The sequence below is a fragment of the Corvus kubaryi genome, unplaced genomic scaffold (assembly GCF_017639235.1).
Source record: "Corvus kubaryi isolate FWS band 111438036 unplaced genomic scaffold, C.kubaryi_AGA036_p1.0 37187, whole genome shotgun sequence".
Lineage (NCBI taxonomy): Eukaryota > Metazoa > Chordata > Aves > Passeriformes > Corvidae > Corvus > Corvus kubaryi.
Genome location: NW_024581053.1, coordinates 1,770,256 through 1,796,339, shown reverse-complemented (window position 1 = coordinate 1,796,339; position 26,084 = coordinate 1,770,256). Strand labels below are relative to the sequence as shown.

At 41.8% G+C, this 26,084-nt stretch overlaps 1 protein-coding gene across 1 annotated transcript in view; it reads left to right on the top strand.

Annotated features, from left to right (window-relative positions):
* Window positions 1-26,084, top strand: part of LOC121661689 (protoheme IX farnesyltransferase, mitochondrial) — a 102,850-nt gene that overhangs the window by 64,556 nt on the left and 12,210 nt on the right. Inside the window, exons 5-6 of the mRNA XM_042022127.1 lie at window positions 3,630-3,700; window positions 21,904-22,136. Of these exons, the coding sequence (XP_041878061.1) occupies window positions 3,630-3,700; window positions 21,904-22,136 (304 nt within the window). The remainder of the gene's footprint in view (window positions 1-3,629; window positions 3,701-21,903; window positions 22,137-26,084) is intronic.

The window sequence follows — 26,084 nt, the reverse complement described above, 5'->3', positions numbered from 1 at the left end:
TCTTTAACATTTCACTTCTAAACGAAGTGGAAACCAATGTGAAGAAGCTGAAGGACAGAAAGCCCATGGGCGTAAACAGCTCTGAGCAGTAATGTGACAGCTATGCTAGGAATTGTGACATATTTAAGATATAATTACTGTATATTAATGAGATGAGATCTGCACAAAAAGCATGATGAGCCTGCCAGAGAAATAAACCACAGAGTACTGGCTGGCCTGATTTATTTTTTTTTCCATCATCATGTTTTAAATGTTCATGCATACTGATTAAAATTTAGGTTAAGCTCTTGAGAGCTGTTGCCAAGTTTGTCACTCAGGGCCTTTTAGATGCTGTAGATTTAACCCTCAGTCTGCCCTTTTGGTGGCCCAGAATCAGTTTCCCAGATACTGAGGGCGCATAATATTTTGTCATGTCCAACTGAACCGATGCATTCAGACTTCCTGAGGAAAAAGCCTCTTGAGTGCTTCTAAAATATTTATTTATCTAGGATTCATCTTACTGAATTTACTGTTTGCTGAAATAGGCAGGACTTTGTTGGCCTGGCATGAGATAATATGTTTGACTTCACTCTTTCATTCCTGTGGAATGATATTTGAGATGCATGTCTTTCTAAATTTTTTCTAGAATATCAGGGGAAAATAATTTCAAATGGAGAATTTTGCTGAACATCTGGGAGCAAAATGGGAAAAGTTTGATAAATGACATCTTGCTGACATGTAATAGCAACTAGCTCAAGTGAAGGAATCTAGGGCATTGCAAGTAAAAGGATTTTTTTAAACTGTAGTTCAGTTGGAAATACAGCGCCATGCTGTATACATACACTTGGACGGTAACAGATGATTCCAATTGTCAGATTTAAAAAAGCGAAAAAATTCAGTCTTAAGTCATGCAGTAATCTTAATTTCAGGAGCAGCCGTGTCTGTATACAATAGACACAGACATTTTTTGACTACTTAAGTCAGCAGAGGAGATTCTTGTTCAAAATTTATATTCTGTTCAGAGGTTGATTACTGTATTAAATATATGGAAATATTTGATACACTAAGCATGGCATCATCAGCTTATATTGATAACCCAACTGCATACGTATAAATTCTTTCAGGTGTTGGCTATCCAACTGTTCTTCATTTTAGCCATTTTATGTCTGAGACACATTGAGTTTAAAACTTAAACCTTATTTTGATTTTATCCATTGCACACAGATATCTTTATGCATAAGCTTAAATGCTGTCAAATAAGCCAAAATCTCCTCACATGCACGAGTTTAAACTGGAAGTAACTCAAAGCAGTCAAACCTTTGTGAGTAGAAGTAAGACTTGTGACTTACGAAAAAAAGTAATTGTAGCCCAAATATTTTCTGGAGAACAGACTTTAGCCATATAGAGTTTTTCCCTCGTATTGCTCTACCAGTCTGATGTCAAATGGCATTTTTTCTTCATTTGCTGTAATCATCTCTGAAATATAGCAGTGAAACAAACCATTAGCGAAACACCGAGCTGTCAGAGGCAATCACTGGTTTCAGATCCAAATGGGGCGCTTTTCCTGCTCCAAAGAAACTTGTGTCTGTATCCTATAGAGGTTCTTTGTGAAACATCCAAAACTTCCAGGTTAGTGGTGTAGTTGAGAAGATCTGACCTGTCCTTCCAGCATGACGTGGGGGGCAAGGACCCCTCAGTGCTTTTCTTCCAAACCAACATCTTCACCAGCTCCGATGGTTGTTGGGAGTGACCCTGAGCACTGCACATCAGCTGTAGCAAATAGTGGATGACAAATTCCCTGTCAGCTGCTTAAAAATCACTGTAGGAGCTGCCCAGTGCTGTGCCACAGAGTTCAGGCAAAGCAGAAGACGTATGAACAGCCTTCCTTCCTTCCTTCCTGCCTTCCTTTCTTCCTTTGTTCCTGCCTGCCTTCCTCCCTCTCTCCCTCCCTCATACCTCTTGGCTGAGCAGCCTGAGTTTGCTTTAGGAATATCAATAATAAAGTTGGAAGGCAGAGATTTCCAGTTGTTATATAGTCGTTATGTGAAGGTAATAGATGGGAAAGGTAGTTCCTGAAACTCCATGTGCCTGGAAATGGAGCAGCTTTCCCTTGATGTGCATCTGGAGCGCTCTGACAGGTTCCTACTGCTCCCATGGTCTCTGTCCACTGGCGTTCCCATTGGAGTGCTCAGTAAATAGCAGGACCAGTAACATGGCACTGTCAAAATGAAAATGTTTGTTAATTGAGCCTTTTGTAGCATAAAATGTTAAATCAACTTGCTTGAATAGATTTTATCATGTAGTCATTTATCATATGATCACCTAAAATCTGTCTGCAGTTTGGCTGCACTGAGCTTACTGTCAGTGTGACTGTTCGGAATTATGGTTTGTTATGGTACTTTTCCTGCATATCCACTAAAATTGGGATACTACCCCAAAACCTCAGACATAACATCACTAGAAAATACTCATTCTGTAAATACATCCTACTCTTTCTGTAAGCAAATCTCTGCTTATTACTTGTATTATTGTTTTGCACACATAAAACTGATTGGCTTTAGATTTGCGTGGATGGCAAAGTACATTCAGCTTTTCCAGTAATATTCTTATAAAACAGATCCTGCAGAAGCCTGAAGGAATTCTGAGTGGGCAGATAGTACTGCCTGAATTTTCCCATAGGCCATGTCTGAAGTCAAATTGGGTTGTGACATTAAATAACACCATATGGTGTGTTCACTCCCTCCTGCTCCAGCTGGAGGCTTAGAGCTGTTCCAGTAGCGTTTTGCAAGAGTTGATTGATTTTGGAGTGGGTTATAGATTCTGGCAAGGTAGATGATCTTCGAAAAAACCGTAGTGTTTGTCTTTTAAAGACTAGAAGTGCAACATTTGCAATGACAGTCTGTATTAATATAAAACTGGGGTCAGGGAGCTGGGGGGGCTCAGCCTGGAGCAAAGGAGGCTCAGGAGGGACCTTCTGGCTCTCCACAACTCCCTGACAGGAGGGGGCAGCCAGGTGGGGGTCTGGCTCTGCTCCCAGGGAGCAAGGGACAGGATGAGACGAGACCGCCTCAACTTGTGCCAGGGGAGGTTTAGGTTGGGCATTAGGGAAAATTTCTTCATTGAAAGGCTTGTTGGGCATTGGAAGGGGCCACCCAGGGAAGGTGGTGGGGTCACCATACCTGGAAGTGTTCAGAAAACCTGACATTCTCAAGTGGCACTTGAGAATGTAGTTTAATGGTGAGCACAGTGGTGGTGCCGGTTGGACTGGATGATCCTGAAGATCTTTTCCAATCGTAATGATTCCATGATTTCCATGTATGTGTATGTAAATGTTAATTGTGTATGTCTAAAAGCTGTGTCAGACCTGTTGAGAAAAGAACTTGGAATCAAACTGTACTTCAAATGATGAACTTTTGGAGTCTTGTAGAAACTATTTTTGTCCTCTGGGTGGTTTTCTTTCTAAGGGCCTGCCAAAAGCATCAATGCAGACTATCAAAGCTCCATAAAACCCATTTACCATTTTTGTTGTATCCCTGAACCTTCAAAAACAGAGATTAAAGCACCTGCAAAGGCAGACAGGACATTCCACTCATGGCATGTTTTCCGGTATCCTTTAATTCTCATTCTTCCTTTCTTTTTTTAAATTGCAGTTCTTTGAGGTTCCGTTTGATTCAAATATGAACAGGACTAAAAACAGACCACTGGTGCGAGGACAGATCAGGTAAGGCAATGCACACCTGCTCTGGCTAAGGAGGAATAGACCTTTTATCTATTTCCAAGTTTCTCTCCCTCTTCAGATGACAAAAAATAGCACTTTTGAGACAAAACGCTTGAGAAAGAAATGCACCTCTCTGTTCCTTGCTATTTCTTCATGTTTATAATTTTCGTGTGAGGAGTTTGGGTACTCAGCTGTAAAATACTGAATTTTTCAATACAATAGAATTTCCCCTCACCTTACACGTTTCTTCATGTGTGATGACTACGTGCATGGTGTGGCAGCATGCAGTTATGTTCCACTGAACTTTTGTTTTGTAATAATAAATCTTAAAAGTTTCCCATTTAAGAACAAATACAAAAATGTGTGTTGCTTCTTTTGCTTCTACATGTTTAGCTGGGTGAGAACTCACAACTGTGGCATCTTAGGAAATTAACTGAAAAATTTGTCATCATCCATAAGTAAATTCCTCCCCCCACCATAAAAAAAGTCCTGTATTAGCATAGGAAATTCCTTAAAAAAAAAGTCCTCCGTTCCCTCTGTTTTCTTGATTATGTATCAGTTCAGTTTCTTAAAGGCTGTTCGGCAGCTAAAACAGCAAAGTGAAAAAGAACATCAACAAAAACCCTCTAACTTATTTGCAAACTGAAACTGAAGGCCCAATTCATAAATGATTCAACAAACAATTTTAGTATTGCATTTCCATGATTTGTGCCAAAGAGTATTTATAATAAAATTATGTTTTCCCTTAGGCTTCTGCGAACAGTTGGTCCTATTCATTTCTGTGTTTTATCCATTCACCTTTGGAGGACTGAAAAAAACATGATAGATGAAATTACAAGAAAATTGAGACAAAATAGTCAAGTGAACCTTGGGGGTAAATTCACTCGTGTGGTAAATAGAGCACTTCAATAAACTTGTTCTGATTTGTTCTCAAAGGTGGTGCTAATTGCAGATTCCCAAGTTGAGTTAATTTTATTTAAAAACATATTTTAGGGACCACTGCAGTGAGGGCATCTGTTGGATATACAGTAAGTCAGGCTTAATTGTGTGATTTAGGGGACCTGCACTTCTGCCTCCCTTGCATGTGGTCCTTAGGCCCTGGGAGAAGGAACGCTTATTAGGAAGAAAAATGATGGGGGGGATTTTTAAAAATTATTTTTTATTTTTATTTTATTTTATTTTATTATTATATACCGTTTTGTCATCGCCTGCTAGCATGGCTTGCAGTGCTTCTGGAGTCAAAGATATAACTAGGAAGCTTTCTGTCAACTTTTGATTCAGAGAAAGCAATTTATTGTATGTTTCCTGTGTCCTTAAATGAACTTCACTGTCATCTGAATGCACCACAGATTGGCAAAAACCGTATTTAATGGATTTTCTTACTTCCCCCCCTTTCATATTTGCTTTCACCACAAAATGGGAATGTTGGGGACATTGAGCAATCACTCACCAATCTATCTACCTGCCTGTCAACAGCTAATTTAAAGTTCTTTAAAGTGTCACTTCCCTTGAATAATGCTGCTCTCGCTCTCTGCAGACCATGGAACACGTAGACCTTGACTGGGGTTATTTCTTCTGCAGTGTGCCAGGGGAGAATAATCCAGTGCAAGTGATCTAACCTTGTTGTATTTTGCCACATATTTCCTGGTGTTCCTTGAACTCTTTCCGTCCTGGCTGGTTAAATAAAACTGTAAATGATTATGCTAAAACAAGTCAAAACCGGATGAGACAGGGATGGATAAATAGTACATAAGAGACTGGTGTCTTGGAAAGAATCCAGAGTGTTTGGGGAGTTCTTGCCCAAAATTTGTCTGACATTTGAGTTGTGACATTTTCTTCTCTTCAACTGCTTCATTTAGTGAAACATTTACTGCTTTTTTAATTCTGCTGTGTTACAACATCTGTGCTATCCAGTGCAAATGAGGCATCATTTTCTAATCCATCTTCATTTGCAGTTTGTAAATATATTCTCTTCTTTTTCTTGCTTTCCTTGCTTTTTATTTATTTGGCATAGTCGTTGTTACAGAACTGGACAATATGGGTAGCAGTTTTTGTCCTGAGCTTGAGATTCCTTTTGAGAAGGCTGTTAACTTTCCATCTGGTTGGCTCTGCACCTCTTGGAAGGGCTTTTGGTGGTGGTTTTGATGTGACTCCTGCCCACTGAAAACTGCACTGAGGCCAGTGAGAGTTTTTCTAGAGGCTGTGCCATCACAAACAGAAATCTTACAAACTTTGAACGTAGACCAGAATCAAACTGGTAACCCCAGTGAGAGGTTCTTGGAGTTACTGAGTCATGCAGTCCCTGGATGAGCTGGTGTCTCCATTTTAAGTAAGAGAATTCACAGAGCTGGCTCATTAGGAAATGTTAAGCTTTTGTAGAGAAACTATTCCCGTGTGTTTTGCTTTGTGGCCTCCATTTGCAGCTTCAGCCCCCAGTTTGTTTAGGGTTAAGACCAGCTGTCCGTTCTAAGTGATCTTGCTTCAACATTTCTCCCCTTTCTTTCTGCCTGAAACTTTGAGAAAACACCGCAAGTTCATCTCAGGGGTTCATTTCCCTGCGTACACATTCATGTGGTTCCCAAACCCTCACATGTCACCCTTTTCTATGAGTTGCTGAGGACTTCCAGTTTCCTTTGGCATTGATGAGGAATCTCAGTAGCTTTCAAAGAAAGGCTCTTTGGCCAGGGCTGCGCTATGGGGCGTGGAGGTCTGGCTGGAGACAGTATTGTTCTTTTACTGGTGGCATTCAAGAACTGTCTCAGTTGGGCAGCTTTGGCCTGTCCATCGCTCTCTGTGAGCCAGGAGCCAGTTCTGCAAAGATCTCTGGAAGGATGTGATTTGGAAAAGTAATTTTCCTCCATCCTTTGTGAAGTCTCTGTATTGCATCATCTTGATGACTGGGACAATTACTTAGGGATGCAGTGTGCCCCTGCTTTATATTTTGTATATCTGGGCTGGACAATCCATAAAGGCAACAACACAGAAGGATTCTGCAGAGCTGGGGCTGCTGAACATAGGGACAAGAGCACACTTACCTTATTTGCCAGCCCCCAAACCCACCTCTGGTGCCCCCAGAGAATCTTCTGACGCTGAGATTTGGGAGATTTGTGACAAACACCACCTGATAGTTCATTGACTTCTTGCTTTACAATGTTCTATTTAATTTGTAAAGCTCTGAAAAAATGTTCTCTTTGAGCAATGAGACGTAACCATCCTTATTCTCTATTCAGAGAGTAATCAGAGACATCCTGTTGCAAAAACAACCCGAGTAGACCCAAACACAGCATGCCACTGAGCGCCATCCATCATCCTGCCTGCCCATATGTCCTCCTCCCTCCTCTGACCCCTGAAGTCTTGTTTGGAAATACAAACAGCTTGAGAAGTTCTTTATACTTGGGCTGCAGTGTTAAACTCATTGAGCATGTTTGTGTTCTGCATTATAATAACAGCTGATGCTGGTTTTACTTCTATGAATTGGTTTTGTGTCATTGACGAGGAAAAATTTAATGTGCTCACACAATCTTAGATTCATCTAAAGTGGCAGCAGCTTTTCCTGATTTCCTGTTGGGTATGATTTATTCCCTTGCTTTTTAAGGTAATGGATTTAATTTTCCTGCAGATTAATTTAAATAAATCTCTGGTATGAGCTGCAGTAGCTGAGGGAGATCAAACTCAAGGGTGACAAGTGTCCTGCTCTGTTATGTTGTGCAAAGTGACAGGTTTTATCACCCTTTACCCAGAACTGCACACACTCCTTCTAAAAAGTGGCTGTTTTATGAACTTAGGGTACTGCTGGATCTGCTGTGCTAATCAGTCATAAAAGTCTTCATAGTTGTACAAGAATAGTTTTTCATCTTAAAAGAAAAAAAGACCTTGAACAGTATGTTCTGAATAACCAATTCACAGCCGTGTAGACATTGTTCAATTCTGCTCCTGCAGTAATTTGCAACTTAGAGCTGTTTTCTGTACCCAGTCCTTTGGCTTTGGCCTTAGCAGTGGCTGCCTGGAAGTGGGGTTGGGGCTTCTCCTTCGCTTACCTGGACCACGAAGCATTGTACAGGCAGTTTTGGAGGATGGTCCAGGCTGAAAGGGGCCTTGGGAGAGTTAAGACCCATCTCCTGCTCACAGCAGAGTCAGCTCTGAGGTCAGACGTGGTTGCTCCAGGTCTTGTCTCAAAACCCTTCAGTATAATGGCTTCAAACTGTGAAAGAGTAGATTTAGATTAGATTTTAGGAAGAAATTCTTCCCTGTGAGGGTGGGGAGGCCCAGGCCCAGGTTGCCCAGAGAAGCTGTGACTGCCCCATCCCTGGAAGTGTCTAAGACCATGTTGGATGGGGCTTGGAGCAACCTGGGTTAGTGGAAGGTGTCCCTGCCCATGGCAGGTGGGTGGGAAGAGTTGAGCTTTATGGTCCTTTCCAATCCAAACCATTCTGGGATTCTAGGATAAGACTAACATGCTGTGAAATTTATTGTTACTCTCCTTATGCAGATTATTTGCACTCAAGCTACTTTTCTGTACACATTTAAGAAGTTTAAGTCTATTAAAATGGCAGAAGCGGCACAACACAGCTAATGCCTTGAATGCTTCAACAGAAATAAATCTTTGTGTCTTTTAGAGAATATTTTTTCCAAGAAGCCCATTAGCCTCTTCCCTTAGCAATGCCCAAGGAGCTGTGTTCTGTGAGCTTTCCACTTCTCATGTTCACAGGTGATGGTTACTGCAGTTAATGGAAGCAGTAACACTTCTGCTTACTGGTATTTCTGAGTGGAGTGTTGACTCAGTTTAAACTGCAAGCCAAACTATTGAAGCATCAGACCAAAAAGGGCTCCTTTGCTAGTATTGTTTCTCACCAATGGCTTGTATTTGTGAGTTGTAGTTATAGTTGCAGATATGCAGGTTTGGATGTTCATGAACTAATAGAAAACTGCAACATGTGAAACTTTATTTATTCAAAAACACATTGTGACTCAAGACTAGTTCTATGTAAAACTGAGTTTTTCCACTCTGTTGCCTGTAGCAGACCTACTATTACAAGTGTAACAAAACCAGTCCATGCTGAAAAAATGTGTGCATTTTAAAACAAAATTCCTCCTGTGATCACTGTGGATAACTCAGGGTAATTAGCTTCATTCTTAGCTTCTTAACACTAATGTAAATCAGGAACATTCCTGGTAATGTTAGTGGAGCTGCACGGATATAAGTGAGGGAAAATCCACGTCCTGGGCTTTCACTGAGACCTGCATTAAGTGTTTTGCTAGCCCTGGTTAAGCCAGAGGTTTAGAACCTCCCCCCGGGTCTTGCTACAACTTTGGGTCCCATTTAGAGCTTAGCCCCTGCTTAGCTGGTGGCTCTGCTCCTTTGGGTGGCCATTTCAGACAGGTTACATTCTACTTAAGTTAAAACAAATAAAACAAAAACTCCATAAATCTACAGTTCTTTAAGAATAATCATTTTTAAGAGATCAGATGCTCATTCCCTCCAGGGGAACATTCTGATACTTTGTTTAGAAAATACCTCATTTTACAGGGACTGCCCTGAGATCTTTTTGAATGATAAAAATGTTTCTTTTTTCAGTGGGAGGCTTTCCTCTTGTTTAAACAGGGCACAATTCAAAGCAGACACCATCATGGCAGCCTTTTCAAGAATTTCTTATCCTGCTTGTATTCAGGCTTTATTATTTGAAAACAAGTAAATGCATTCCTTCCCCACCACCACCCTCCTGCCTTCATTTTTTTTTTTTCCCCACCCTGTGTTTTCCAGGAGCTGTCGTTGACTGTGTTTGGTAAACAAGAAATTTAAAAGGCAGCTTTAGATTTTTGACATGTACAATTGCTTGTAAAAATGTAGTTCTTGCCTTTTGAACAGGGGGGTATTTTAAATTTTTTTTTCTGGCATGGCCATGTCACAGAGAGGTTGGGGGGGAGAAACCTTGAGGCTAAAACATAGTTTAATGAGAATAAAACCCACATCAAAGGATGGTCTAATGGAATGATATAATGCTTACTGTGTCTCTTTCCCAAAGGGGATATGGATGACAGTACTTATATTTCAATTATCTATTCACTGCCTGCATGGGATGTTGATTAAATGGTTCTAAGGTATTAGAGGCCTTTTGTAGAATGCACAGAAAAATGGTGATACTGCACATTATCCTCAGATCAAAATGTGTGTTAGGAGGAAATTACATAGCTCTAACTACGTATATATTTTGTTTCTTAGGGCAATAAAGAGGGTTGTTTTATTAACTCCACATTTGAATTTGTTTCAGTTGAAATGAAGCAGTCTCTGGTTCTCAGCTCACTCCTGCCCGGGCCTCATTCTGCCACAGCTCAACACAGACATTCCTTTGCAGGCAGCTCTGTTTGGTAAATACAAATCCTGCAGAAACACTTGACCCCTCATGCCTTGCAGCTTTTCAGCTCAACCTATGGGTCTTTACCCCCAAATTATTTATCCAAATATTTAATTGCTTGCGGGGCAGTTGATAAATCGGAGTCCATTGTGCCTTGCCTCCCATTAGGAAACATCCCAGATGCTCACGCATAAAGCAGGAGTCACGGTGCATTTTGCTAAATAGCCGCTCCATCTGCTTGGGGAGAACGCTGCAGAGAAGTGATACGGGCTCCTAATGGAGTTGTCTTATCCTCTCATGTCAGCTCCTCGCCGGGGGGTAGAGCTGCGGGAGCTGGAGGGAACCAAGCCTTTGTGCACTAATCCTGCCATCTTTGCGTCTAATATGAATGGGCCTCTTGGACACTGATTGCAGCCATTGCCTCTTTCCTTCTTTAATTGACTAGTGACGAGTTATTTTCTCCAAAGGTGATGTTAAAGTGAGTTTTTACAAACAAACAATATTTAAGATCGAAGCCCAAGATCCTTTCCCCGGCTTAGAGGCAGTGTTCTCCTGATGGCTCTCCCTCCCATTTCTGTCAAACATTTCAGGTTCATGTTTGTAAATTCTGGCTTAATGCAGTCAAAAGCCCAACACTTAGTTCCCTGTATTAGTATTGAACCATATCTGGTTTAACCACAACAGCATCATCATTCACCCTGTGCCAAGTGGTGTAGGAAATGTCACTGCTCAACAAGTCCATTATGGAGCTGCCTCTGATTAGAAGCTGCTATACCTTGAGATCTGTTTACAGTGAGTCATGTTAGAAGTGCATTTCTCTCTGTGAAGGACAGAGTTTGTCATGTCTCATACAAGTTATAACTTACATGTTATCAGCTTCGCAAGTCAGATATAAAAGAGGTTTTTCTTGTGCTTTAATTAGCTGTGTGAACACAGATGCTTGTTCTCTGGTCTCTATGACTAGAAAAGCTGCATTCTTGAGGCTGAGATACGTGGAAAACTGCTTTGATGTGTTTTATTTAGTTCTTTTTGCTAGGAACATAAAATCACCAGGAATACAAAATTATAAATCGTGCTGGAAAGGAGACACGGTGACTCCTGTTGCTGCCTGTGTGACAATAACTATGTTCTATTCATGCACTTTGATGGTGTATGAAGGGTTTTTCTTTTTGTTTTTCCACTAAAAAAACCCGTAACTCCAGATGGTAACTGTAGATAATCTACCTCAATAATAATACAGGAATCCCAAAATACAGGCATCCTCATCCTCTTCACCTCTGAGATGAGACTTGGCAGCTAAGAGTTCGCTATAGAGTGTTCCCATGCTGTGGCTGTCAAAGGCATGTTTGCAGTGGTGCAGGGGAATCTGCAGATGGGCAGAAAGAATCTGGCTGAACTTGGAATTTGTCAGGCTCAATCTGCTCCATTGCTCTTCCACTGGCTGGTGTCCAGAGACTGGTCCTCTTCCCATGGCAGATCTTTGCTTCTTATCCTGCTCTCTTTGGCTGTAAGGAATAACTTAATTCCTTAATTTTCATTGCTCCTGGAAAGGTATTTAGAAGCAGTGTTCCTGTGCTGAGATGACTTGACTATCTTCTCTCTTTCAGTTTTTGAGGAGCAGGTTGATAAATACTCTAGAATGTCAGTTTTCTCTGTCTGAATGGAATTGAGATCTGGCCTGAGACTTCTTTACCCACTGCTTTCCAAATGGGAGGGCTCAGCAGAAGCACATGTTAGATTTAATCGTTCTAAATCACAGAAAAATGTTTCTGGAGAAACCAAATTATCCATCCTGTTAGTCAGGTGGTATCTGGCTCTTAAAGAGAAAACTGAGATTTTGAAGTAGAATGAATGGATCACTTAACTGCCGTGCTCTAAGGTTAGGTTAAAGAGGAGGATTTAGTTTAAATATTATGGGGGACATTTTTCAGATTTACTGTAGGTTTGTCTTGTAAGCACTTTAAAAAAATATTTACATTTTCATGACTGCAGGGAAGCTGTGAATGTTATTATTCACCCTTTCACTCCTACCTAACAAAGCCATATACCACAAGCATGTTGACGCTCCACAGGGTTGCTGAGGGTTGTTATGATTAACATTCTGGTGTGGATGTCAAGTGTATAAGAGCATAAACATTTTGTAAGTATAGGTCCTTTTCATTTGTAATTCTTTGCTTCCAAGTGAAGTGATGAAGCCCAATTGGAGTGTCTGCTTCATAACAAAGGGCAGCATAAAAGTTTTCGTTTTGTCTGAACTGCAAGTCTCCCCTTGGTGCACTGAGCTGTCTCATCCCACCTGGGCTCAGACCTCAGGTCAGGCTCATGAAACCATGTAAAAACAGATCCTGATATCATTTGCAGGGAGTTAAACTGGTAAAAATGAGAGCAGGACATGTGGAAGAGAAAGCTTGATGCTAAGGGTGGGACTCTTGAACTCTCCTTCCTTGGCTGAGTTGAAATTCTTGCATCACCTTAGCATCCACATGGCGCCTTTGTGGAAACCTTCAGCAAAATCAATCAAGCCAATTTTGATTTACTCAAGCATAAAAAAGAGAGATATGTCCCTTTCAGGATCAAATGATTGTTTTAAATCAGCCGTGTTGTTTATGATAGTTTTAAAGCACCTCGATCTGGGAGGGGAGACAGAACATCTGCAGCTTGGGTTCTTGAGGAGTGAGAGAAACAAATTGCCCCCACTTTGGATAAAATACAGTGTTGATTATACTTTTATACAATGATACACAGCCGTGGCAGGGCAGCCTGGGCTCCATGCTTGGTCTGTTTCTTTTTTGGGAGAGAAATGAATTGACACAGACAGGCATTGTTTTATCCTAGTCTGTGTTTATTTACGCTAAATACACTTCTGAGCAAGTATATTTGATGGCAAAGCCAGAGCTGGTGGCAATTGAGAGGCAAAGCTCAAAAAGGCAACTAACTCCATGATGAGACTTAGCCAGCGATACGTGTTTATCCATCACTGAACTCCCTTTATGCCAGTTTCTCACTGTATGACATTCCTTGGGAGATTTAGACATCACTCATTGCATCCTTCCCTGTTTCCCTGTGGATGGTCCAGCTGTCATTCAAAGTCACGTCCAGGTTGATGCTGATGGGCCTGGCTGGGCCTTGTGGACAAAGGAAAGGTATTAGGGGTGATTCCTTTCAGAGAGGTTGGAATTTTAAAGAGGTTTATTTGAGGATCAAGTCTATAAACTCTTTTTCTGCAGACACCATTGCTGTGGTGTTTAAGTGTACTTAAATTCTACCCGTTAACCCAGCTCCTTAGATGTTTTGGGAGCACTTACCAGTCTCATACTTCCTCTTAATGCTGAATTCTTCCTCAGCTCAGATTTTATGTTACACGTGAGGTTTGGAGTTTTTCCATTATTTTCCTTTTTTTTTTTTTTTGGCACATTTAGGGAAAAGTACTGTCCAGTCTGAGATTAGCAACATCTTTATCATAGTCATTACCAGAAATCAAATCACAAAAAAGGCACAAAACCACAAGTGAACAGAATTGCAACAAGTGTATTCTGGCAGTCTTAAAAATTGTGGTACACCCAGTTAAAGGGGATTTGATATAAAATTCAGTATTTGTAGTACATGTAGAGTCTGATCTGCCACAGCAACATGTTTTTGGGAATGAAATACCAGACACTGACAGAATATAGATACTTCTTCTTAAACTGTGAAGACAAAATTAAATAATTCATTAAGAAAAAAAAGACTTGACAAAGCTCCCCATTTGCTTGTCTGTCTTCAGTGCTAAATGATAGACAAGCTGTATTCTGATACTTGCAGTTGATGGAGAAAAATTGAATTCCCAATTAAAAGTGTAATTTAGTTTCACGTTTTAGTTCTAAAGTGCGTCATCCTTCATCCCTTCTCATGACTCATGGACTTTCTTGCATGACTGAAAGAGAATAAATGGATATCTATTAAGATCTTTCTCAACATTTTCTCCCTTATAATAGTACCATTTTAGCTCATTGATACATGTTGTTCAGTTTAATATGATTCTGGTACTTTGGAAGTTTAAGCTTCAGTCAGCAGGTTCTTGGGCTTTTCATAATATTCAGCCACAATGTACCTGTAGAAGAGAATATCAAAAGTGAGAGTATGAATTGCTTGTGTTAAGTAAAGCTTCTGATGATGCTGAATCAGAAATATGTGAAAGAAATAGAGGTCTGGCAGTATTTCCATTCTGCCAGTGTTACAGCTATTTTTTTTCCCTTTTAATTGGAAAAAATATCTTTCCTTGAGACTAATCCAATCTGTAATTGAAAGTTGTAGTTGAATGTAAAACCATTTTGCTTTGAGTCCTTAAAAGCTGCAGCCTCAAAACTGTGCTAATTAGGGGTCATGATGTATTACAGAGTCCCAGAATGGTTTGTGTTGGCAGGGACCTTAAAGACCATCTAATTCCAACCCCTCTGCCATGGACAGGGATGCCACCCACTAGATCAGGTCATCATGTAACCACTTTAATTCAGAATCTTACATCTGAATGTGGATGTTTTTTCTATCAGGTATACCCTCAGTCTGGCTGTAGAGCTCTTTGGGAGTTTTATCTAATGTTTTTTGTAAAAAAAAAATTGAATAATTTTAGTAAAGTCATCAGCAATGAAGCTACTGATCCACGCAGTGTTGTTACAGTTCTAGCTCCCATTAGTAGTGTTGTTATTACGATAGAACTTTTACAGCTGACAGTGGTCATGAAGATGGTTTTTATTACTAAATATATAAATACACAGCCTGAAAGGGTTTGTGTGGAAAGTTAAAATTTCATTTCAGACTTGGTAGCTTGCCATCATTCAGCATTCTGCCATGATTACTGATTTCTTTTGAATGCTCTGGGCCTTACCTCAAACATAGAAACTGTATGAGGGGATTTTTTAATCTTCCGTCAGAAGTGATTTCAGGGATGCTACCATTGCTATCTGGGGCAAAATGTGCCTTTTCCAGCCTTCTGGCTCCTTTCTCACAGTCAGCTGAGTTGGCGGCACTTGCGCCAGCAGACGACCCCCTTGCCAGTTCCAGGCATCTGTCCATCAGGGGGAGCAGGCTTGGAAATTACATAAATGCAGTCCAGATGTGTGCTTGAAGGAGATGGGCCTGCATCTCCGTTACCTCAGCTGTGGGAGCAGGAAGGCTTCTTACAGTCTTCGTAACATCCTTGGCTCCTTTTGTTCTCCTCCAGATGGGATGGGATTGCCTGCTCTAACTCCTGAGGTTGATGGCCCTCCCTGATTTTTCTGGTGGATCTCTAAAAGCTGCTGAGCAGAGTTCAGCAGTTCTTGGGTACTGATCTTAAAGAAAATAAATGTAAGTTTAAAAAAATACTTTTGGCTGATGCTCCTCCCTCTGAGGGAGGTGATCAAGCCATAGCTCAGTTCTGTAGGACAGTCATGGTGACCACAGGCGCAGCTCCTGTCCTGGGACTTGTTTTTGGCAACTCTTAATATTGCCTGGCTGCAGGAATTGAGAAGATGCCAGGAGACGAGCAAAAGTAAATCAGCAGCTAGGGAGAAGTATGGTTTTCTGCATGGGTATAGGTGGAAATCTCCATGGATGTCTTCCCGCCTTCATGACTCTGGGCTTCAGCAGCCACAGAAACAGTCAAAAGGGTGGTGCTTTAACTTCTGTTTGTGTAGCCTCTCATCGCTGTTGGAAAAAGGTGAAACCTTCAGACTGACGCTTTTGTCTGAGTTTGTAAGTGGCATCAGAAGCCTTAGGAATTTATTACTGACATGGAAAAAATTAGGAAAAAGAGGAAGGGGGTTCCTCCAGCAACTTTCTACTGACAAGTAGTCTGGGGACATTTTTAGTACCTAGAGATTCCAGAAATAATAAGCAACTTATGATGCTTCCTCCTGAAATCTGATTTTAATTATGGTTTTGGAACAGCACTGGACTCAGTCTGTGATGGTGAAATGTAGTTGCAGATGAGGATCACACTTGTTTTCTTTGTCTGCCAAAATACCTTATCTTGAGCTCCTGCTATTTTCAGCCCATCTGTGCAGGAACCTAGTTCAGGCTGTCCCTCTTCTTATTACAACAAATTGTTTTGACACTATATGCAGATGGAATTTGGGCCCACAGTAGCAATACTGAAATTATTCTGAGCCATCTGTCTCACCTCTATTGTCTCAGCATTGTTTACTTGCCACTGTGGAAGATGCTGAAGTCAGGGATAATTTAGTACTATTTCTGTGGGTGAGTGAGGGGAGGAATCACAGTGGTCTTGCTGAACCTGTGTCTTGGATGACACAGAAAACTCACCAAAACCCATACCCAGTTTTTGTCTTGTAGAAAAGTAGGTAAATTGCAGTTTAAAGGGCAGAGTCTGTGCAGAGTATTTGCTGTTACTCAAATCCCACACAGAGGAACACAAGGATATGTATTTGACTTCATTTGGATATGGAAATTGATCTAAATAAAGTTTCTTCTCTTCCCACCCTCCTTCCTTGTCCCACAAGCCCATGCCTGGATTCTTCCTTCACCATCCCTGCTCTGCTTATTTTAGAGCATTACGCTGCATTTGGCATAACAGATCCATGGTCTTGTGGCCTGAGGGACAGTTGTCAATAATAATGAGATCTAATACAGAATAATCAGCTGGGAATTTAAATGTTCCAATCCATTAAGGTACTCCAGGCATGCTGCAGCTAAACAAAAGAGCATTGTTGTTTGGAGTTTTTTTAGTTTATCCTTTTAGAAGTGAGTGATGTGTCTATGAAAGGTTTTTGACGGACAGGGAGAAGACAGGATTTATTGCCTTTTGTATTAGGCTTTGAATCTAATTTTCAAATATACACACTTATACTTCACCTGCTTTTATGTAAATATGTTTGGCGTGCCCAGTTTCCCGTTAACACATGGTCACAAGTTAAGTTTCTGATGTATTTACATAACATCTGAACATGAATTGCATACAACTGCTGATTGTATGAATGCACGTTTTCAGGTTTCATATGGACTTTGTGTCATCCTTTGTATGGGAGTGTCAATCTATTCACAGGAATAGGTTGAAGCATGAGATGCTGATACAGGAATTTTCCATATTTTTAAGTATTGATAGGTTTTAAGAGGGAATTGTGTCTTGCTCTTTGTTGTTTTTTTGTTTTTGTTTTTTTTTAATTTGTTAAACTTTTGCCCATTTTTAACACCATTTTTTAGATTGTAGTTCAAACTCTACTTTGACAGTCGTCTTCACAAAATGTTTTGGCAAAGACAGCACAGAAAAGCCTGTGTAAGTAGCCCCACTGTTGATCATTACAGATATGAAGCTTGCTAATGCTGCTGTGAGATAGGTAAGATACTACATTAATTTTATAGATGGGCAAATGCTTTAATTTGTTTTCGCCTCTTAATTTTTCCGAGTAAGGCTGAGAGTCAGTAAGTACTATTATCCATGGTTCCAGAGCCTGTTAAATATATTTATTTCCTGCACGTGTGTGTAAGCTCATTATTTATGTATAACCAGAACATCTGTAAGTGGCAACTAGTTTAGGGGTTATGTTATTGCACATGAATTAAAATATGCTGCTGCATTGTCCAAAGTCTCCTCGCTCCTCAGGATGAGGGTCCACATGGATGTCTCATGGTCATGTGTGTAGGAGATACCTGAATAGCACCCATGTGGAATTTCTCCTGCCTGTTCCCATTGCCTCCAGCAGCTCTGGGCTGTCCTTGAGCAAGCCTCACCAGCCTAACCAGCAGCATCTCTCCAGAGCTGAATGAAGAGAACGTGGTCCTCATCTTCCTCCTGCTTCTTGTTCTCCCCTTGGATGTTCTCAGTGAAGTGCGACTGGGGTGGGGGCTGTCTTGGGTGAACTCTCTGGGAAAGAAATGACAACACAGTTCCTTTGGATCAGGAAAAGTTTGATTATTCACTAGTCAAGCTGAAATTCTCAAAAGCTTTTAGTTGAAGATGGATGTCTTTTAGCACTTTTATTAGGCGGATTTTGGCATATTTGCTGTCAGTAGAGGAGAGAAGAGGGACGAGGCATAACTACCAGGTTTTGGTTTGCCTTTCGGAGGTGCCCTTTGTGGTGACATACTGGGTATTTTAGAGTTGAAATTTGAAGAGAACTCATTTGGCACTTCTAGTATTTTTCCAAAGCCTGATTTTAATCAGCCAAATAACTGAAACCAACTCCTCCCAAGAATCCATCATAAAACCTAGTTTCTTACTCGAGATGTTTGCTTTCTGAGATAGCACAGTTTTCCAATGGAAGATTGCCTTTTTTTTCCCATGGGAGCGATTCCGTCAGCAAACATGAATGCCCAAGTGAAATGAGGCGTATGTACCAGCATCTGTCACCAGCCTGGGCTTACTGCATGGGATGGTTTAAGGATGAAGGAAACCATCAGAGACCCCTCAGCCACTTTCGAGCACCATGTGAAAATTCCCTGGCGTTGGGTTACCCAGGGCTGATATGGGCTGCATGGTAGCGTGAGGCTGTAGTGGAAGGAGCTGTGTGAGCATTAGGTGGTGGGGTAAATCAGTGTCACGGCCTTTCTCCTGCTCCAGGACGAGATGCTGGTCTCACTTGGTTCCTTGGTGAGATGTGGGCAGCCTGGCAATGGAGAGTGCATCAGGTGAGCAAGCATCACCCCATGTACCTGAGTACTGACAGACAGCATGAGCATGGACATGCACACTGGTCCCTAGAATACATAAACTAGTAGAAATCAGAATACCCCTTGAACTGCTGTGCTTTAAGCCTAGGCTCAGTCTTGTCTTAAAATCTACAGTGTCACTGAAGCAGAAAGAGCATCACCAGTGACTGAAATCTCTCTACATGTTCATCAAGTATTTTCTTCTTCCCAGTGAGGAGTTGCTTGTCCTTCTCCTAAACCTTATAAACATGACAAGTTGACATGAGAGTGAGTTGAATTCTCCTCTACCTCATGTCTCACCATGAAACAAAAGTTCTGATTTCTGATTGCAGTGTCTTTGTGATGCCAAATAGTATTTTAAGAGGCAGAAATAACAAAGCTGAGTCATCAGATCACAGTTTGACTTTCTAATCTCAGTTGGAGTTTTAGGAGCAGGCCTTTGTTAAGTCAGACAATTACTCTTCTTTGTTGAGGAAACACTAGAGAGAAGTAGAAAAAGTGAAGTAGTTCAGCTGCTTAAGAGGAGCCACCCCATTGACTTTATGCCCTCCCCTGAGAGCATTAGGATGATTACAGATGCTGATCAAACTGCCTCAGATTGCCCAGAGAAGTTGTGGCTGCCCTACCCCTGGAAGTGTTCAAGGCCAGGTTGGATGGGTCTTGGAGCAACCTGGTTTAGTGGAACATGTCCCTGCCTTTCGGATAGAGGTTGAAACAAGATGGGCTTTAATGTCCTCTCAGCACAAACCATTCTGTGATTCTGTGATTACGTACTGTGCCTCCAGGAACTTCCCTTAAAGAGGAGAGGCAAAAAGGAAGAAACTAAAACAAAAATGTGTTCTCATCCACCAGGATCGCATCAACTCTTCTGAAAGTCTCAGCCACATAATTTCACCCTTCCCTTTTGATAAAGCCTTATTTCTTAAAAGTGTTTTTCTGGTCCATTGGTTGGAAATGAAGGCAGCAGACACTGGAGATCAGGGCTGGCATTGAGGGCTGTCGGTGCTGCAGGGAAGCAGCGTGGGAGAGAGGCAAAACAGGGTTCATACATGGAGGAAGGCTTTACGCTCCCACCCTTTGCCTTCCTGTCTGAGAAGAGACATGAAGGGCTGGTGCCTGCTCATGGTGGGTAGTGTTCATTTGGATTGGAGACATGTAGATAAGTCTTCACTCCTGATTAGTGAGAAAAGTGCTCGTTGCATTAGATCAAACTGTGCCTTCATTTATGTCTGTGAGCCCTGCAAGGCGGATGTGGGCAGCCCGGCCTCATAGGGTCACACTGGTCTTTTGTCACCTCAAGAGTGAGTATTGTGTGAATCTGGTGTTTACTGTCTGACTGTGTTTTATTCAAGAATCAGTCAAGATAGATTTGTTTAACCAAGCCCAGTCAGGCTTTCACTACAGAGGGGCAACATCTACAAAGTACTCCAGCATTTGTGGTCGGCATTGGGACCATTTGCAGTACACACTGTGTTTTGGTGTCTTTCTGCAAAGGAGCACCAGAGGCTGCAGAACCACGGGGCACAGTTCCGTATGGCTCCTTTCCTGAAAACAGCCTTAAATTTTATACATCTCTTTGTCAGTGAAAGGCAATGAAAGGGACGTACCCTCCCTCTACTCCTGCTGTATTGGTTACACCAGGGCTGGTAACGCTGAGCAGAGGTGCTCTGTGCACACTGCATTACCTAAAATCTGTTGATGGTTTGGAAAAGCTGGATAAAATGACTTAGTCAATTTAATTTAAATTGAAGGCAGATCTTTAGCATAAGATTTGCTCATTTTAGTTCTTCCAGGTATTTAGGATCTCTGTACTATACTGGCCTAACAAACATCTTAAATATCAAAATTTGAGTAGCAGGATTTCTTGCTGATAAAACTCCCATAAAATTCATCCCCACCAGCAAATTTTTCTTATGAGGATTGGAGCAGTGCTTGCAAGACGTATTTTAGGGTTAAGGATTTGGCCAGAGGGCAGAGTGGATTGTAGAACACAAAGGCTGCATGGTTTTCAATTAGACAAAAGGGGTAAAGCTAAACTCCACGCAGAGACCTTCGTTGCAAGCACACGTATTTTCTGGTCTTACATGGATGACTACAAGTGTGTATTTAGCCACATGGGTTATTAAATACAACTCATTTAATGGCATTTTCTTCCCTTCCAGAGGTTGCCCACACCACATTATTTCTTAGAGGCTTTTAGTTCTCTCTTCGTGTTACACCAAACGCCTCAAACAAGCACACGAGAGGAGATCCCCACCAGCAGCAAACTTGTTGATCTGGCACAAGGAATCACAACTAAAGCTTCCTTAGCGTTGCATTATCATGCAGCCTGTCAAGTGTGGTTCTGGTAGCCAGACAAAAAATCCTTGTTCATCCTATTTGGATGTTTGTTGTGGAATTTATTAGAAGAAGTTTACATAGCTCCAGCCACTTTCTGACAGATTTTAATATGAGTTTCCAACCTTCCCAGAGCTCTCAGCTGATGCGCAGTAGAAAGCCACAGAGATAATTTGCGTATCTCTTGTTTGCTGCTTTCGACCAAACCTAAAATACCTTCAGTTAATTTCAGTCGTGCTTACAAGATAATCAGTTTTGGTTCTGCTGCCAGCATTGTTTTGGTGTGCTCTCCCTACTCAGTACAGTGCATCAGATAAATGGGGGTGTAGAACATTCAGACTTTTTTTCAGTAAAGTCAAAGAATACTTTATTCCTACTGATGTAATTTTAAAATGACTGAATGTACTCTTTCTCATAAATGCTTCCTAATTTTGTGTCTAACCCTGTTGTGTTTCAAAGGATCCCTTGGATAACTGCAATCAGTGAAAAATCTGACAAACTGCAACCATTTTAATTTACTCTAAACTCTGAGTGCTTTCTCCAGAGGTTTATATTTACTAAAATTAAAATGAAGGAGGAAGATCTGCTGAAAGCACCAGTTCTCCATAAGGGAGAAGAGTTCTCCATTACCTACAGAGTTTGGATTTCTTTGGTGAACACTGTGATCACAAGTTTAAGAATCACCTCCGATGCAGAGCTGTAGCAAGGTTGTCTTAACATTTTGGAAAGGCTTTTGTTAGGGTGGGGGCTCAAACAGGAAAATTTGGGATGGCTGAGTAAAACAATAACAAAAATTCAATCGTAACTTTGCGGCAGAGACCAAAGGAAAGGGACGACAGCCATTCTCTAAGACCAGCTCCTGCTCAGCATGTGCCACATGTCTCCCCACAGCCCCCTGCTCGCTGTCTGCTTTGCTGCCTCCTGTGGAGTCCCAGGAATTGCCCTGCTCACGCTGGGAGTGAACCCTCTCACCGGGGCCTTGGGAGCCTTCAACATCTTCCTCTACACGTGCTGTTACACACCCCTGAAGAGAATGAGCATTGCCAACACGTGGGTGGGAGCTGTTGTCGGGGCCATTCCCCCCATCATGGGCTGGACTGCAGCTACTGGGAGTCTGGATGCTGGTGAGTATAAAACCCTTTCATCAGGACAAGTGATTGTCAGGGTAACTAAAAAAAAAACCTACTCAAAAGGCAGTAAACTTAGTTTGTTACGCTTGTTGACCTGACCAGGCCACGTTGGACATGGCTTGCAGCAGCCTGGTTTAGTTGCAGGTGTCCCTGCCCATGGCAGAGGGTGGAAAGAGATGATCTTTAAGGTCCCTTCCAACCCAAACCGTTCTGTAATCCTGTGGTAGGGCTTCAAAAGCATCTAATTCTGCTAACATTCTCTTTACACAGGGGTATTTCAGGGCAAACGAGCTGATAAAGCAGCAGGTCCTATTGAATATGTGTTTTGACCATCCTAAAAAAAAAATCCAGAAGGAAAATAGCATCTTTGGTGTTCACATAGGAGAAAATGTTACATAATTTCAGGATTCAAACCATGTTCAGGATTAAAATCCTATCCAGTAAGATCCAACTTGAAAGAAACTTTCAGCTGGAAAATTCCCAGATGTGTTTTACTGTCTTTCCACAAGCCAGAAAATACCCTGGGAAGATTAATTTATTGGTGTATTTCTTAATTACCCATTGCTAAATTCTAAGCTATAAATGCTCCTTTCCCCCCCTCCTTGAAAAGCAAACGAAGACTTCTATTTTAGTAACTGTAAACCATTTTTACATCCCTTGTAAAACACTGATCTCTTCAGCTGCTCAACTCTGACACAATCAGGGCTTGTTTTTCCTGCCAGCTAGAAACTTAGAATCAAAGTGGCTCCACAAACTTATAGTCTGAAGCAACTAATGAAGTGCAATTAATAGGTCTGTTAAGAATTGTTTTAGTGCACACTCATCCCACAGGGGGGCTTGAATAATACTTTCAACAACAAGGCTTTTAACCAGAAATTACCAGAATTTGTGCAAAATCTGTTCTTTATGCGCTTCCTAATAAAAGTCAGCCTGAGTTGGCTTTGTGTCCACATGTTCCCACACAGATCTAAACCAGAGCAAGGATGGACGGCATTGGGGGGGGGAGGAGGAGGGGGTGTTTCAGTGTGTGCTGCTTCTGTACAAATATTTGCTTCTCTGAAAGTTACTTAGACCTAGAAATTAATGTAAGCGTATGTATAGTGTCTTAGTTAGGGAGCGCATAACAAACATTGTTAGCAGCTCTGTACTTTAGAAGAGAAGAGGGAACATGACAAAAAAGGCACTGAGGGGCTGGAGCGTGTCCAGGGAAGGGAATGGAGCTGGGAAAGGGTCTGGAGCACCAGGAGCAGCTGAGGGAGCTGGGGGGACTCAGCCTGGAGAAGAGGAGGCTTGGGGGGACCTTCTGGCTCTGCACAACTCCCTGACAGGAGGGGACAGCCAGGTGGGGGTTCGGCTCTGCTCCCAGGGAACAAGTGACAGGATGAGAGGAAACAGCCTCAAGTTGTGCCAGGAGAAGTTTGGACTGGATATTAGGGAAAAAAATTTCTTCACTGAAAGGGTGGTCAGGGATTGGAACAGACTGTCCAGGGCAGTAGTGGAGTCACCATTCCTGGAACTGTTCAAAAAACGTGTGGATGTGATACTTGAGGACATGCTTTAGTGGTGAACATGGTGGTGGTGGTGGGGTGATGGATGGACTTGATCTGAAAGGACATTTCCAATCTTAACGATTCTGTAATTCTATAGAATTAAATAAAAACAAAATGTGTATTTTTAAGACCCTTATCATTCTGGCTGCAGATGCTTAGACCTTGGATCTAACATTGTTTAGAGATTTTTGTGTTGGTTTTGCCACTTTATTGCAGAGTTGGTGTCTGAGGATGACTCTCATGGGCCTGTGCTTCACCTGCACAGTTCAGCCTGGAGGAGCTGGAGCGCAGAGCTGCATGTGTCCAAAAGCCCTTGCTGTAGAGGCCAGTGAAAGCCCAGCATGTTAAGCTGGCACTGATTGTCATTATCTTTAATTTGTCAACTCGCTCTTTGAGACCTATTTCGCAAAGAGCAAAACTGTCCCTGTACAGCAGCAGAGAGGGCAGCAGGGAGCCCCACTGGCCCAAGTAAGCTCTTCTTCTCTAATTTGCAGCTAAAATGTTGGTATTCGTCCCTGTGCCAGCTCTGTTGTGGAGGGGATGATCCCTGGCAATGATGCCACCAGTGGAAGATGATAACTTTAAACCACCCAAGCAGACTTTGTCAGAACACGATAATCTGGTGCATAACCAGTGTGTTTTGGGCAGCTAAAACGTTTTATGATCACCTCCCAGTCTGTGTCAGGGAGGCCAGGCAACTTATTTAATAGAGAAAGAAATGTTATTGAGCTGATACTGGTGTTTGTAATGAGGCATACCTGGGGAGAGTCCTGAAAACAGGGACTGGAATGTAATACTTTAGTGCATTTCAGTATTAAATGAAAACAACAAAAAAAAACCCCAACACAAACCCTACAAACACTTTTACAGAGAAAAGAAATAACTAGAAGAAAAGAATGGCATTGTAGACTATGATTTTCAGTGTTAAACATTCTACTTCTGCAAATAAGAGAGTTCAGCCCCTGGCAGCATCGTATCCACGTGGAATACGGGTGCGCATCCATACACAACCTGCAGACCTGCGTCCCTTCCCTAACCAGCCTGGTCTCAGTTGTTGAACTCATTAATCACGTGTAATTAGTGCGGAGACTTAACCTAGTTTTAGGTAGAGGTGTGAAAATGCCTTTGCACCTCATTTTAAAAAAATCATTCTACTCAATAACAAAGAGGAATGTGAAGGAAGGGAGGCAGGAAACTAATGAGAAGGGAAGTTCTCACCGCTAAAGTGGTGGCCTTTTGAGTTTACATTTTCCTGTGGATTTTCTCTCCTTGTAATCTTCTCACAGCAGCCACATTGTTGTACATGTTTCTGGTTGTAGGGAAAACAATATTTTGTAGCCCTTTCATTACTGTTTGTGGGGGGAGCCAAGTGTTAAACTGTTGTGTTTAACAGTTTGGACAGTCATGTCCACTCTGTTCAGGAGTTCCATGACATGGATGCTATGAGATATCTTGTGCTTTGGGAGAGTTGGAGATGGTTCCTTAGACAGCTGAAGATGGTTCCTTGTTTCCAATTCTGAAGCTAATAACGAAGTATCTCAGAGTGGAGCAGCCTAGTTTTAATTTGTCCTCATTTTGTTTATGACTTTCTTATCTCAAAGATGAATACCTTGGCAGTTTCTTGCACAAGAACCAAATACTGTGTAGTTGCAGATAGAAATCTGGGACCTTTGTATTTCCAGTGATGCAAACACTTGCTGTAATTTATAGAACAATCATAGAATCATAGAATGACTTGGGTTCATAAGGAACCTTAAGGACCATCTTGTCCCACCCCCTGCCTTGGGCAGGGACACCTTCGACTAGACCAGGTGGCTGCAAGCCTCATCCAGCCTGGCCTTGGACACTTCCAGGGATCCAGGGGCAGCCGCAGGTGTTCTGGGCACCCTGTGCCAGGGCCTCACTGCCCTCTGAGCAGTTTCCTACACTACACATCTTTGCAGATCTTGTGGTACTTCCCAGGAATGCTTGCTTCCATTTCTGCCCCCCTTCTAACTTCTGTGTAGGTAACTTCTGTGCTCCTAAGCCTGATTGAACATCCTGCCCCCCAACCCTGGATTTTGTGCCAGCGTAATTTAGGGAACACCTCCCATTTCAAAAGTGAAAGATAAGGTTATCTCTGGGAAGATGTGGAATTCTTTGTTGTGGGTTTGGGGAGGGGGTTGTGTTTTTTTAATGGCAGCTGTTTGAAACTTATGAAAGATGGAGGATGTTAACATTTCCTTGCTGGGGGAGTGAGTGCAGGTGAGACCGTCAGAAGTGTGTGATAAATGTCATTTATCACATGGCTATCACTGCCACGTATCTGGGGTATTTATGCAGAACTTAACTGCCAGCCTGTGATTTGCAGTAACATGTTTGCTTCCTTGAAAGCAGATTTCATTGCTCCTTT